Raw genomic sequence first — 15,133 nt, 5'->3', positions numbered from 1 at the left:
TTTTTTTTTTAAAGATTTTATTTATTTATTTGAGAGAGAGAGAATGAGAGACAGAGAGCATGAGAGGGGGGAGGGTCAGAGGGAGAAGCAGACTCCCTGCCGAGCAGGGAGCCCGATGCGGGACTCGATCCCGGGACTCCAGGATCATGACCTGAGCCGAAGGCAGTCGCTTAACCAACTGAGCCACCCAGGCGCCCCTCATAAGACTTTCTTATAAGAGGGTATACCCACTGAACAAAAAGGACACATGGATCAATTACTAATTTAAGAAGTGGGAAAAGAAGTAGGAGCCAACTCTGAAGGCCTTTTTCAAACTAATCCACAGACTTTCTTGCTGCCCCACTTAAGATAGTTATCGGGGGGCACCTGGGTGGCTCAGATGGTTAAGCATCTGCCTTCAGCTCAGGTCATGATCCCAGGGTCCTGGGATCGAGCCCCACATCGGGCTCCTGGGTAAGTGGGGAGCCTGCTTCTCCCTCTCCCTCTGCTTCTCCCCCTGCTCATGCTCTGTGTCTCAAATGAATAAATAAAATCTTTAAAAAAAAAAAAAAGATCGTTATCGGGAATATATGTGGCCATTTGAAATTCAACAAGTTATTATTAAGAATTGGAGAGATAGACACTTTTTCAAATAATAAAAGTCCTTGATTTGATTTATTACAAAAGCTTGGAAGGGGGAGAAATGAATTGAGAATTTACACGGATAAAATATAAGATTTCAGGGGCGCCTGGGTGGCTCAGTTGGTTAAGCGACTGCTTTCAGCTCAGGTCATGATCCTGGAGTCCTAGGGTCGAGTCCCGCATCTGACTCCCCGGTCGGCGGGGAGTCTGCTTCTCCCCCTGACCCTTCCCCCTCTCATGCTCTCTCTGTCTCATTCTTTCTCTCCCAAATAAATAAAATCTTAAAAAAAAAAAAAAAAGATTTCAAAGCATGAAAGAAGGGAAAACAAATAACAAAATTAAGATTTCAACAGGCTTAAGAAAATAGCAGAAAGAAAACTAAGAACAAAGGCATTCAGGAGAGTTCAAGTTCCTTAGAATGCCTATTTGTTTTTGCCAATACATATATAAAGAAACTTTGGAAGACCCTCCTAACAGTGGTTACCTGTTCAGGGAGACAGGAAGTGAGCAGATGAAGGAGAGGTGTAAGGGAGAGACTTTTTACTGAATATCTTCAATTAACTTTTTAACCATGCAGGTATACAACTTATTTTTATTTAATGTAAACAAACAAACAAACAAATAAATCCCCTAAATTCAATTATTTGCAAGCAACAGCTGAAATACAAGAAAGCCAAAGAAAGGAGACATTAGAACAAAGTACCAAGAGGCAAAGAAAATGTTATAGCACTGGGAGGTCTGAAGAAATCCAGAGAGAGGATAATCTAGACTGTTTTCAGGGACCAGCTGGGAGTGAAATGCAACATGGACAACATTGCTGAGGGCCTCAAGCTTATGATAGCTCAAACCAGCCCCAGCTGGTTCAAGGGTATCTTGAAAATATGACACACAGGTTTATGTCCCTGTGTCCCCGGAGAGTATGAAATCCACAATGGGATAAAACCAGAACTCTAGGGACGCCTGGGTGGCTCAGTCGGTTAAGCGTCTGCCTTCGGCTCAGGTCATGATCCCAGGGTCCTGGGATCGAGTCCCACATCGGGCTCCCTGCTCCGCGGGGAGCCTGCTTCTCCCTCTGCCTCTGTCTCTCTCTCTGTCTCTCATTAATAAAAAAAAAAACAAAAAAAAAAACCAGAACTCTACTGACAGGGAAGTAGTTTTCTTTCACCCTCTAAAACAGAGGGAAGGAAATGAGAAACCAATTTCAATGAGAACCATAAAAATGATTAATTAGGTAGAAAATGAGACCTATAAAGAAAAGATAAAGAAATCCACTTGTATCATTTAGCAAAAGAAATTCTGTTTTGCAAGAATTATTTAAGGCAGTTCATGAAAAACAAACGCAAGGGAATGTCCTCTTAAAGTCATTTCTACTCTCAATATTATTTGATTTGTGGGTTAATTCCCAGTGTGCTTCCCTGTAGAGGAGACTTTGCTAATTTGGCCTAGTGAAAGGCCTAGTTAGTAAGAAGTATTAGTAATGCCAGTGAAGATTTGCAAATAAACCTGAGCAAGCATATTATTAATCAACTAAAAAATCCCTTGCTTTGGGGTGCCTGGCTGGCATGTGACTCTTGATTTTGGGGTTGTAAGTTTGAGCCCCATGTTGGGTGTTGAGATTACTTAAAAATAAAATCTTTAAAAAAATCCCTTGATTAAAAGTACAATTAATACTTCTGAAGTGCTACTAATGTTCTTTCTTGTCACGAGTGTTAGTTTGTTTGCTTTATAATAATCATTAATCTATGCATTTATGTTGTATGAACTTTTCTGCATGGTGGTATGTTTCACAATTAAAAAAAAAAAAGATGAGCAAAAAAATACAATTAAAGTTATCCTTTCCGCAAACTATTTACCCTGTGGTGAGGCCAAAGGCTGAAGTCAGACTGTCTATCATGAAGAGCCAGTCCCCTAACAGAGCTCCACCAACATCTATCCTACCCAAGGAATGATACCTATCAAGGTTAGAGACCCACCCACTCTGAGGCCTCAGTCCCCCGATCCAGGGCCACTGAAATCTGAGGCGTTAGGAGAAAAGAGGCTATCTACAGGGCAGGACCAGGGGAAAAGGCATGCAAAGGGAAACTGGCTCTGACAACAAACAGCTCTATGTATTCTTCATATATTAAGTCAGGTTTAAGAAAGGTAGACTTACTTTGCATTTGAGTTGGAAAAATAAACAGTTAAAATAAAAGCAAAGAGGTTTTAGTAACCTGAAAGGTCAGAGTCCAAGGCAATCTTCTTACTGCCATAAGAGTACTTTCTGAAAAAGTTGTATCATTGGCCAACTCACCTAAATAGGCACAACCTAAACCCTGTGATCTGTCATTGCTTTGTACCTCTTCTAAGATCATGGACATAAGGGTAGGAAAGAGCAAGAAAACATTTCTAAAAATATTTCAAAATTTTACAACGAATGAAATTTTTTTCTAAAAATAGCCTAAGAGTCCATGTTTCCTTATTCACTAACCCAGAACGTTACAGCCTGCCTCCTCTTTCCCCTATTTACCCCACTCGGCAAAGGCCCAGATTACAAAGTTAGACTTTAAAAAGGGAAGAGTAAATGAGGAAATCAATGAAAATTTATGAAAACTACTCAGTTCCAGAACTTGATGTGTGAAAAAGTCCTTAGAAATTCTGTCCAACTTCTCAGTTCTAGATGAGAAAATTTAGGCCCAGAGAGGTGACATGTCTTGCTAACGGACATGAACTAGTTTTTACAAGTTTTTTCTTTATTTACAACTTTCTTTTCCTGTAATCTATCTGTGGTAGCTTGAACAATACACAAAAGAGAAAAGAGAAATACAGATAATAAACATGGTGAATTATGGTAGAGTTAGGAGTGTTTACTTCTAGTCTACTGTTATTTCTATCATATCATGCTTTGTTTCTGAAACTTTCTATATTTTTCAGCTGCAACAGAAGTGAGTGAAGGACCATTTTGTGTAGACAATGTCTTAACTGCTTTTGCCATCCTGAGCCAAAAATGACTCCACAACTATAGCTAGGTCAAGAGATCTTCTGGTCTCATCTTACTTCTGTCCCGTTATTAAGCCAAGAAACTAAAATTTCTTCCAAATTAAAAGATTGAAGGACAAGTTAGGAGAAGTTTATGAGGCAATTTTGTTAATAAAGAGGGTTTAGGTAAGCTTTATATTTGTGAATATGTAATTACACAAAGCCTTTTCTCCCCTCACCTGGAAACACCTATCACTCTAATTCTTTAAATGACATTTATCAAATGAGGGATCCCTAAAATGGTGTCTGATGTCATTCCTCAGTATGCAATGGCTCATTAGTTGGCTGGTGGATTAACCAGGGGGCTTTGTTTCTCCACCTGTTGCCTTGTTTCAAAAGATAATCATGAGAAAGAAACCCACGGTTTGGTCAAATATTTGTTAGAGGAGTTTGAAACTCTTGGCCAAATGAAGACTAGCATTTATTTCACTTGTGCTTCTTACCGGCAGGAATAACAGAATGGACTCTAATGGAAGAATGAGTGGTGGCTCAACCCACACACCTGAGTAACAAGGCCAAAGACCCGTGTCCTCACTGGCCCGGTTTGGTTTACTTTATTCTATTCCTGTCTTCAACAGCTATGATCTAATGTCACCAAGAGACAGAGAAAGTTCGGATAGAGTACAAATCCATCATCTCCTTTATACTAACAACAGGCTTTGTTGATATTGTAATAGTTACATCATCTTTATATCTAAAGATAGAATTTTGAATGTGTGTGGGAGAGAGAGTCTACCCGGCTATATCATCTTTCACTATGCCATCTTTCCTGGACTCTATTAAATAGTCCCATTGCATTTATGCTCTCTTTTGTTTTTGTTTTTAATCTGTTTTCATCTTTTTCTGATTTGGCCTGGAGCCAAAAACGGAAGTCTTATTAACAGAGTCGAGAAGTGTCAAGACCCACAAATGACCCTGAGAAGCAATTAAACTGAAAAATAAACCCATTAACCAGAACTGAAACAAAAGGTGAACTACTTATCCAAACTTAGGCAAAGGGACAGTTCTTTCTCCCCTGTCTCCCCCAAAGGCTGTGAGGAAAGGGGGTCTGAAGCTGGGCCGCCTCCTCCTCCAACTCACTTTCTGCGTCAAATAGTATGGGTCAAAGTCCTCCAGGGGAACTGCGACCAGGCCTTGTGGGATGTCCCCATAGATGAAAGGCAGACTCTTCCCTGCCTCCAGGTCACTGTTTGGCTTGGGCTTGCTGTCCTCATCGTCTTCCCGATGACTGCCTTCGGCCTTGGGTGGTTTCTTGAGCTTGCTCTCAGCAATGCGCCTCTCGATGTTTGCCAGCGACTCAGGGGTGAAAGGCTTGAAACTATCAGGGCCTGGTGGTGCGAGCAGCCGCGCTGCCATCTTCTCATCCTGCAGCAGCTTCGTTAGTTATGCTGCGTCCGGGACAGGTCAGATCTGGAAGAAAAGGCAACACAGACAGCAGTAATCAATTGCCGCTCTGAAAAGAGGCCAGACCAAACCACCTCACTCTACCTTTGTTCATAACCTCAGCAACACGGAGTTGTTTCCGTGACATGGTTATTTTTCTCTTCAGAAAATCTGTGGCGGGAACGGGCTAGGTGAGGCCCATCACCAGCCCTCAGGGGAATGGGTAGCCAGGGAGATGGAAAGACGGGAGGCTCCTGAATTGCTAGCTTTTCTTACTTACTTACACACCACTCACTGTTTCCAACCACATACAACTACAAAGATGCATTCCATTTCCCTCAAGGAACTTCTATTCTAACTAATAAGGCATATTTAACATTACCTAGGGGCACATGTTGGCTTTGGAATCCTTACATGCCCAAGTCATCTTCCTTTCCTGGAACTCTATTCCCTAAAGAAATACTCTTCCTTCCGGGGCGCCTGGGTGGCTCAGTCGTTAAGCGTCTGCCTTCGGCTCAGGTCATGATCCCAGGGTCCTGGGATCGAGCCCCGCATCGGGCTCTCCCCTCTGCGGGAAGCCTGCTTCTCCCTCTCCCACTCCCCCTGCTTGTGTTCCCTCTCTCGCTGTGTCTCTCTCTGTCAAATAAATAAATAAAATCTTAAAAAAAAAAGAAATACTCCTCCTTCCAAATACAACACAAGGGCAAACCGTCACTCTTTTCAAATTTCAGTTTCAGAAAACACTAAACTTTGGAGGCACAAAATATAGATAAAAGAGCTTCCATCTACTTTGGCTCTTCCATTTCAAATTATTTTTCAATTCACCAAGATGTGTAAAGTCCATCTGTACAGAGTCCAGAAGTACCTCTTTGATGACTAAGATCCCGCCAGGGACAACTGGGGGTGGGGCAGGGGGGAAGCAAATGGCAGAGGAATCTCTGAGAACTTCTGAAGCAACAGCACTGCAGTGCCCACCGCAGGGTGAAGGATGGCAGAGAGTCCCGCCTGCAGCCCAGAGGGGCTCAAACCAGGAAGGACACAAGTGAGAACAGAACAACAAACCAAACTTCGCTTCTAAAAGGAAAAATGAAGTAGGGCCATACTAGAGCCAATGATTTCTAAGCATGGGATTTGAAAAGCCCATTTCCATGTTCATACAGAATCCTGGGTTATTTAAAACACGCCTTGAGGGGCACCTGGGAGGCTCAGTCATTAAGCGTCTACCTTTGGCTCAGGTCATGATCCCCGGGTCCTGGGATCGAGCCCCGCATCGGGCTCCCTGCTCTGCGGGAAGCCTGCTTCTCCCTCTCCCACTCCCCCTGCTGTGTTCCTGCTCTCACTGTCTCTCTCTGTCAGATAAACAAAATCTTAAAAAAAAAAAAAAAAAAAAAAAGAGTCCACCTCTTGAGTTCAGCTCAGGTCATGATCTCAGGGTCCTGAGATTGAGCCTCCTGTCGGGCTCCGTGCTCAGCACGGAGTCTGCCTGAGATTCTCTCTCTCCCTGTCTTCCTCTGCCTCTCCCCAGCAAACACACACACACACACACACACACACACACACACACACTCTTTCTCTCTCTCAATAAATAAATAAATTCTTTAAACAAAACACACCTTGAAACAGGGGAATCCCTAACATCAAAAACAACAGTGTTTGGTGCCTGTCACAAAAGGACCCAAGCAGGTGAGTCTTACCATGAAAGCTTTAGGGCTTTACCAGCACTTCATCTGGTGCTCATGGTGCTGCTTTTGCCGTTAGTCCTGTGAGCTCCACAAAGACAATCTGGGAAATTTTTTTTAAAAGGCTAAAGATTGTTCTTTCCCTCCTACTTAGCCCTCAGGGTCCACTTCAAGGCAAGTATCCATAAAACTCGAGGCTCCTCAAGAGAACAGTAGTAGAGTTAACTCTAAATAATTTGAGAGTGCAGTACCCAAGGGCTCCTTTCATAAACGCACCCTCAGAGACCCCAGGTTTCTCTAGCGGTAGTGACTGCTAAGTGTTGCAGAGGCAAGTTTGCAGTGTCTCTGTGTGGGCTGGTCAGCTCATTCCCTTCCAGCATGGGACTAATGATGCCGGCACCACAAGTCTGCCCCCACAAAGACCAGAGAGCTCCACGCTGCGCTGGAAAAAACCCACTGTTCCACAGACCGTGGGGTCCAAGAAATGATTTTCACATATGAAGCACAGAATTTTTGAGAAGCAAGGGATTTTACAGATACAGTCCATTTCATTTTATAGATTAGGAAACTTGGGGTCCTAAGAGATTGGACAACTTGCCCAAGGTCACAGGGCCAGGATAAAAATCACAACCAAAGTGCTCTGACTCTCCAACTCATACTTCTCTTCTTGTGACCAGTGCCAGTCACCCACCCTCCTGTCCTACTCTAATTCCCACTACTCCCAGCAGGAACAGTCTGGATCATCAAGTAAATCATAAGCAAATGCCAATAGTTTTGCTGATCTAAGACTTTATTCAGAACGTTTTCCTCACGCTAGAATTCCTTTTCTCTCATTCCTTTCCTCTTCTCTATCTCTGAATTGTCTCCAGTAAATGCCCACTTCTCCACACAACCTTCCCACCAGCTGCAGCCTTTACTACTTTATCATGATCTTAGCTAACGTTTATCTACCACTTACTATGTTTCAGGCACTGTTCCAAGCACCTTGCTTCTATTAACTCATTTAATCCCCAGGACAACATATGAGGTATCATTATTCTTCCTTTTTAAGAGATGAGAAAACAGAGACACAGAGACATAATACAGCCTGACCAAAGTTACACAGCTCAAAATGACAAATCAGGATTCAAAACATCCTATTTGCCCTTGTTTTGGCTCTTAGTCATTGTTGAATTGTATCCTATAAATTCCCAGAGGGCAAGCGTGGTGCCTTAAACTACTTCTGTATCCCTTTCACAAATGATAGGATTATGCTTGAAACCCATAATTAGTTCAAATACCTGGGACCTCTTGGCTCTCACAGTCACGCTCATTCTCGACCCTGGGTCACCCTCAGTTCCTATTTAGAGGACAAAGAATACTGCAAGAGTTGTTTCCACATGGAAGCAACCCAAGTGTCCATCGAAAGATGAATGGATGGGGCACCTGGGTGGCTCAGTTGTTAAGTGTCCGCCTTTAGCTCAGATCATGATCCCAGGGTCCTGGGATCGAGCCCCACATCGGGCTCCCTGCTCAGAGGGAAGCCTGCTTCTCCCTCTCCCACTCCCCCTGCTTGTATTCCCTCTCCCGCTGTCTCTCTGTCAAATACATAAAAATCTTTAAAAAAATTTTTTTAAAGAAAGATGAATGGATAGAGAAGTTGTGGTATACACATACACACACACACACACACACACACTGGAATATTACTCAGCCATAAAAAAGAATGACATCTTGCCATTTGCAACAACACAGATAGACCTAGAGGGCTTAATGCTAAGTGAGATAAGTCAGAAAAAGACAAATACCATATGATTTCACTTATATGTAGAATCTAAAACAAACAAACAAACAGCAGAAATAGACCATAAACACAGAGAAAAAACTGATGGTTGGCAAGGGGGGAGCAATGGGGGGATGGGCAAAGTGGATAAAGGGGAGGATGAGATATAGGCTTCCGGTTATGGAATGAATACATCACGGGGATGAAAGGCACAGCATAGGGAATAAGGTCAATGGTATGGTCATAGTGTTGTATGGTGACAGATGGTAGCTACACTCATGGTGAGCACAGGTTAGACTTGTCCAGTCACTATGCTATACACCTGAAACTAATGTAACACTCCACGTCAACTATGCTCCAATTGAAAAAAATGAATATACTGCAAGAGGCAGTGACTGAAGATGCTGACAAAGCCTGTGACCTGACTGTACACCCCTGCGTTCTTCAAAGGTCAAGCTGACCAAGGCTAAGTCCTCTGCCTTTGTTTCCAGATCCTGTTTCCTCCCGCCTTCTCCAAGACCATGGTCCCTCAAGATCCCAGCTCCCCCTCACAGTCTCAATCTTTACTTTTCCTTTCCTACTTCTGTATCTTCTCCCTTTATATCTCCTGCCCTGCTCTCTCTCCATATGGCTTAAGATCCTCATTCCATTCTATGTTATCCTGGTTCTATCTACAACTACAGTCTCTTCTTCTCTAAGGGCTGGCCTTCTGCACTCTTTCTGCAACACTCTTTTAGGGATCTCATCTACTCAACATAATCTGTATATGGGTGACTTTCAGATTTTGATCACCAGCCCTAATTGTTCTCCTGAGTCTCACAACTGCTTGTCACCATTTCAAAATTAAAGCATGTAAAACCATTCATCTCTTTACTTCCCAAACTGATTCTTTTCTCCTGGCTTTCTTAATTCTGTTATTAGAGCCATCATTTTTCCAGCCATCTAGCAATGAATCTCAGTCATCTTTGCCCTGTCATCCTTTGCTGTCCTTGCCCAACCAGTGACTAGCCTTACTAATTCTTCTTTCCTCTGAGTTTCCACTTTCAACAGTATCACCGGCATCCAGGTCCCACTGCAACGGTCTCCACTTGTAGACCAGTCCTCAGACTACCAGGCACATCTCTGCTTCCATTATGTCATTTCCCTCCCTCAAACCTACCAGACTTATAGGACACCATCCAAACTTCTGCCACTCCACTGCCATTCAAGATCTTCTACAACTTTACACTTCTCAGACATTCTCTTCTACTCTTCCCTGCAAGAACATCTACTCTGGTGACTGTTTTTTGTTTTGATTTTCTAGGCTTTTTTTCTTAAGGTAGAACATGATAAAATATATAGATCTCAAGGCACAGATTGGTTATTTTGTGTGTGTGTGTGTATATATATATATATACCATATATATATATATATATATATATATATACCTGTGTAACCACCGCCCAGATTAAGTTATAGAAGATTGATTCTAGCAGCCAGACAGCTCTCTTGAGGTCTTTTGTCAATAAGCACCACCATGACCACTAACCTAGCAAAGGCTAGTCTGCCGTCTATCTCTATCTCATCTATCTAGATTAGTTTGACCGGTTCCTCAACTCATATAAGTAGAATATAAAGTACTCTTCAGGGTCTGGGTTCTTTCACTCAACATCTTTTCTATGAAATTTATCTTTGTTGTGTCTGTACCAGTACTTCATTCTTTTTATTGCTGGGCAGTATTCCATGTATGAATCCAGCACAGTTTATCCATTTTACTTTGATAGACATTGAGGTTGTTTATTGTTTTAGGTCATCATGGACAAACGCTGCTAAGGACGTTTTTGCACATGTCTTCTGGTGGCCGTATGTGCTCATTTCTCCTCAGGTAGAAACAGGAGTGGAATGCTGGGGTTAAAAGAGGACATGTGTTTGTCTCATTTGATAGTACCTCCAGAAATGTAAGAGGGTTTTAATTGCTCTGTATCTTCACCAAACTTAGAAATGACAGTCTTCTTTATCTCATCCTTTCTAGTGGGTATGTATAGAGGTACTGCACAGTTTTTTAAAAAATAATTTACTGAGGTGAAATTTATATAACATAAAATTAACCATTTTAGAGTGAACAACTCGTGGCAATTAGTACACTCACAATGCAGCGCAATTACCATGTCTATTTAGTTCCAAAACATTTCCATCACTCCAGAGTAAAACCCTTTACCCAGTAATTAGTTTCTCTTCATTACTCTTCCTGTCCATTCCCCACCCCTGCCCTGAGCTTCTGGCAACCATCAGTCTGTGTTCTATCTCTCTTGATCTATTCTGGATATTCATACAAACGGAATTTTACAATAAGTAATCTTTTGGGTCTGACTTCCTTCACTTAGCATGTTTTTGTTTTTAAAGATTTAATTTATTTATTTGAGAGAGAGAGAGTTCACGAGCGGGGGGGGGGGGGGCGGGCAGAGGGGGAGGGAAAGGGACAAGCTGACTCCACTCTGAGCGCTGAGCCCGATGCGGGGCTCCATCTCAGGACCCTGAGATCATGACCTGAGCCAAAACGAAGAATGGGACACTTAACTGACTGAGCCACCCAGGTGCCCCTTAGCATAACATTTTTGAAGTTTATCCACAAGGGAGCATGTATCATCAGTACTTCATTCCTTTCTATGGATGAATAATGTTTCATTATAAGTGTCATAATTTGTTTATTCATTTATCCATGGATGGACATTTGGGGTCTTTCCATTTTGGAGCTATTGTGAATAGTGTGTGCACATGTACTTATTTTAGTTCCTGTTTTCAATTCTTTTTTTTTTTTTAAGATTTTATTTATTTATTTGACAGAGAGAGAGAGAGTGCTCAAGAAGGGGGAGCAGCAAGCAGAGGGAGAGGGAGAAGCAGATTCCCCATGGAGCAGGGAGCCTGATGCACCTAGGAGTGGAATTGCAGGGTCATATGTAACAGCATGTTTAACTTTTTGAGGAAATGCCACTTTTTCCACAGTGGCTGAGCCATTTTGCATTCTCACCAACAATGTAAGGATCCAATTTCTCCATATCCTATCCAACACTTACTTTCCTTTTTAAATTTTTTTTAATTTAAAAAAATTTTTATTACAGTATTACAGCCATCCTAGTGGGTGTGAGAGATGTTTTCATTGTGGGTTTTGGTTTGCATTTCTCTAATGACTAAAGAGGTTGAGCAGTTTTTCATATTTGCTGGCTTACTGGAGTTTTAATTTGCTTTTCTCTGATGGTATTGAGCACCTTTTCATATGTTTATTGACCATTTAGATATCCTCCTTGTGAAATGCCAGTTTAAGTCTTTGGCCACTTTTTTCTTTTGGGTCACCTGCATTTTCTTATTGAATTGTGGGAGTTCTTTGGATATTTTCCATACAAGTCATCTGTCAAGATATATCTCAAATGGTTTTTCTCCTTTTTATGTTCTTAATGGTGTCTTTTGATAAAAAGTAGTTCTTAAGAACTGAAAACAGGAGGGGCACCTGGGTGTCTCAGTTGGTTAAGCGTCTGCCTTTGGCCCAGGTCATTATCCCAGTGACCTGGGATAGAGTCCGGCATCAGGTTCCATCTTCTCTTTCATGTTTTCTTTGTTCTGAGAAATCTTTGCTTATCCCAAGGTCATGCAGCTATTAGCCTATGTTTTTTCTTTTAGAAGCTTCATTGTTTTAGCTTTCTTATTTAGATTTCAAATAATTTGGAATTGATTTTTGTTTGTATAAGATAGAGGTCTAGGTTCTTTTTTTCCCCCCACATGGATATCTAATTGACCCAGTATCACTCAATAAAAAGGCTGGTCACTGCTATTTTCATTGACTTCTAAATATACTTTCGTTTTTTTGTTTTAAATCTCCTGACCTCTTTCTTTCCTTTTCATCTAAGTTCTATTCATCCATTTAAACCAGCTTAAATTCTTCTTCTGAGGCAACTGTCTTGCAAAAAGTAAAAATAAACTTTTTAGATTTAGAAGGGAGTTAGAGACCACCTAGTCCAACTTTCCTTACTTTACAGATATGAGAACTTTCTAGTAAGCGAGAAAGGCTGTTATCTAACTGCTAATTAATGGCAGATGTAGAGCTAGGGCACAAGTCTCTTGACCTCCAACATAATACTCTTTTCACCATACCACACAGCCTCTTAAGCAATGCACCTTGCCCATCATACCAACCCAGTCTTCAGTTTTCTTCCTCTTGCAGTGCTAGATGAAACACCTAGCCCAGATGATGAAGGAACTTTATTGTTCTTTTAGTGACTTTTAGCCCTAACGGTTCTGAAAGAAACTGAACTGGACTCAAAGTTGGGGGAAAGAGATTATTAGGATTCCCTTCTCTTGGTCATCCAGGAGGATTAAGGCCTGAAAATATCAGCTGTGGCCTGTACCCACAACTAGAAATGAATCTAAATTAAGGGGAGAGTGGTAGAAGAGGAAAGGAAAACTGGCTTTGGAGTGGTTCTAACAGGGATGAAGGAAGATAAGTCATTCAGGAGGAATTGTTAACAGCAACATTATAGGCAAGGGTACTCAAGAAAAATGTTAACAGGAGGGTCAAATAGCAAGTAGTGTTAAAAACTTGTCTCTGGGGGCGCCTGGGTGGCTCAGATGGTTAAGCGTCTGCCTTTGGCTCAGGTCATGATCCCAGGGTCCTGGGATCGAGTCCCACATCGGGCTCCCTGCTCAGCAGGGAGCCTGCTTCTCCCTCTGACCCTCTCCCCTCTCATGCTGTTTCTCTCTCGCTCGCTCTCTAAAAAATAAATAAATAGGGGCGCCTGGGTGGCTCGGTTGTTTAAGCGACTGCCTTCGGCTCAGGTCATGATCCTGGAGACCCGGGATCGAGTCCCACATCGGGCTCCCTGCTCAGCTGGGAGTCTGCCTCTCCCTCTGACTCTCCCCCTCTCATGCTCTCTCTCTATCACTATCTCTCTCAATAAATAAATAAAAAATCTAAAAAAAATAAAAAATAAAAAATAAATAAATAAATAAAATCTTAAAAAAAAACAAAAACAAAAACAAAACAACTTGTCTCTGACTTGAAAAAAAAGAACAAAGTTGGGGGACTTATACTTTACAATAGCAACGATTACTACAAAGATACAGTCACCAAAGCAGGTGGTACTGATGAAGGATAAAAGCAGAAAAATGTTCCCCTGTAGCCCAGAAGGCTGACTTACAGCCTGTACAGTTTTGATAAGGATCAAATATGTGCTGGCTACTACATTCTTAAAGAATCTCATGAATGGGGTGCCTGGGTGGCTCAGATGGTTAAGCATCTGCCTTCAGCTCAGGTCATGATCCCAGGGTCCTGGGATCGAGTCCTACATCGGGCTCCCTGCTCAGCGGGGAGCCTGCCTCTCTCTCTCTCTGTCTCTTATGAATAAATAAATAAAATCTTTTAAAAAAAAAAAAGAATCTCATGAATGCCTGTAAATATCACCAATAGTTAATATCAAACTGAACGATAAGCATCAGAGAAATCTTGTGAAAGTAGTTTTACGAGTAGAAATTCAAAGAAGACATTTATGATCTAATACTCCGCATGACCCCACCCCCTTGAGCACTCAGCATGTTAACGACCAACCTCACACAGCAAAAGTGCAGCTCTCTCTGCCCACGGGTCCTGTCCCCGCGTTACTTGAATAAACTAAGTTGCACCATACAACGTCTCAGGAATTCTTTCCTGGCTGTTGCAGTCCACCATTCCGTAACAGTACTGGTATAAAGATAGACATATAGACATATAGACCAATGGAATGGACCAGAAACAAACCCTCTAATATATGGCCAAATGATTTTCAACAAGGGTGACCAGACCCTTCAATGAGGAAAAGGTCAGGTTTTTCAACAAAAAAAACCTAGATATCTATATGCAGAAGGGTGAAGTTGGACACTTATTTACACTATACACAAAAATTAACTCAAAATGGATTAAATATCTAAATGCAAGAGCTAAACCTATAAACCTCTTTAGAAGAAAATGTAGAGGGAAATCTTTATGACATTGGATTTGGCGAGGATTCCTTGCATATGACACCAAGATCACAGTAACAACAACAAAACAGATATAACTGGACTTCATAAAAAAAAAAAACCTTTGTGCCTCAAAGGACACTATCAAGAGAGTGAAAAGGCAACCCACAGAATGGAAGAAAGTATTTGCAAATCATATATCTCATAAAAGATTAATACTCAGACTATATTTAAAAAAATCCTACAACTCAACAACAAAAAACAAACAACCTAATTAAAAAATGTACGGGGTGGGGGATGTTGCACGTGGGTGGTTCACTCAGTTAAGCGTCTGTCTTTGGCTCAGGTTATGATCTCAGGGTCCTGGGATCAAGCTCTGCATCGGGCTCCCTGCTCAGCGGGGAGTCTGCTTCTCCCTCTCCTTCTGCCCCTCTCTCTGCTCACGCTCTCTCTCAAATGTTGGCGGGGATGCGGAGAAAGGGGAACCCTCCGACACTGTTGGTGGGAAGGCAAGCTGGTGCAGCCACTCTGGAAAACAGTATGGAGGTTCCTCAAAAAGTTGAAAATAGAGCTACCATATGATCCAGCAATTGCACTACTGGGTATTTACCCCAAAGATACAAAAGTAGGGATCCGAAGGGGTACGTGCACCCCGATGTTTATAGCAGCAATGTCCACAATAGCCAAACTGTGGAAAGAGCCAAGATG

At 42.0% G+C, this 15,133-nt stretch overlaps 1 protein-coding gene across 1 annotated transcript in view; it reads right to left on the bottom strand.

Annotated features, from left to right (window-relative positions):
• Positions 1–15,133, bottom strand: part of SCN8A (sodium voltage-gated channel alpha subunit 8) — a 174,119-nt gene that overhangs the window by 109,980 nt on the left and 49,006 nt on the right. The window contains exon 2 of the mRNA XM_081821697.1: positions 4,717–5,046. Within this exon, the coding sequence (XP_081677823.1) occupies positions 4,717–4,992 (276 nt within the window). The 5' untranslated portion in view covers positions 4,993–5,046. The remainder of the gene's footprint in view (positions 1–4,716; positions 5,047–15,133) is intronic.

The sequence above is a fragment of the Leptonychotes weddellii genome, chromosome 5 (assembly GCF_054177405.1).
Source record: "Leptonychotes weddellii isolate Sample4059 chromosome 5, ASM5417740v2, whole genome shotgun sequence".
Classification (NCBI taxonomy): domain Eukaryota; kingdom Metazoa; phylum Chordata; class Mammalia; order Carnivora; family Phocidae; genus Leptonychotes; species Leptonychotes weddellii.
The sequence above is the reverse complement of the archived record's forward strand: the minus strand, read 5'-3'. Positions and strand labels throughout refer to the sequence as shown.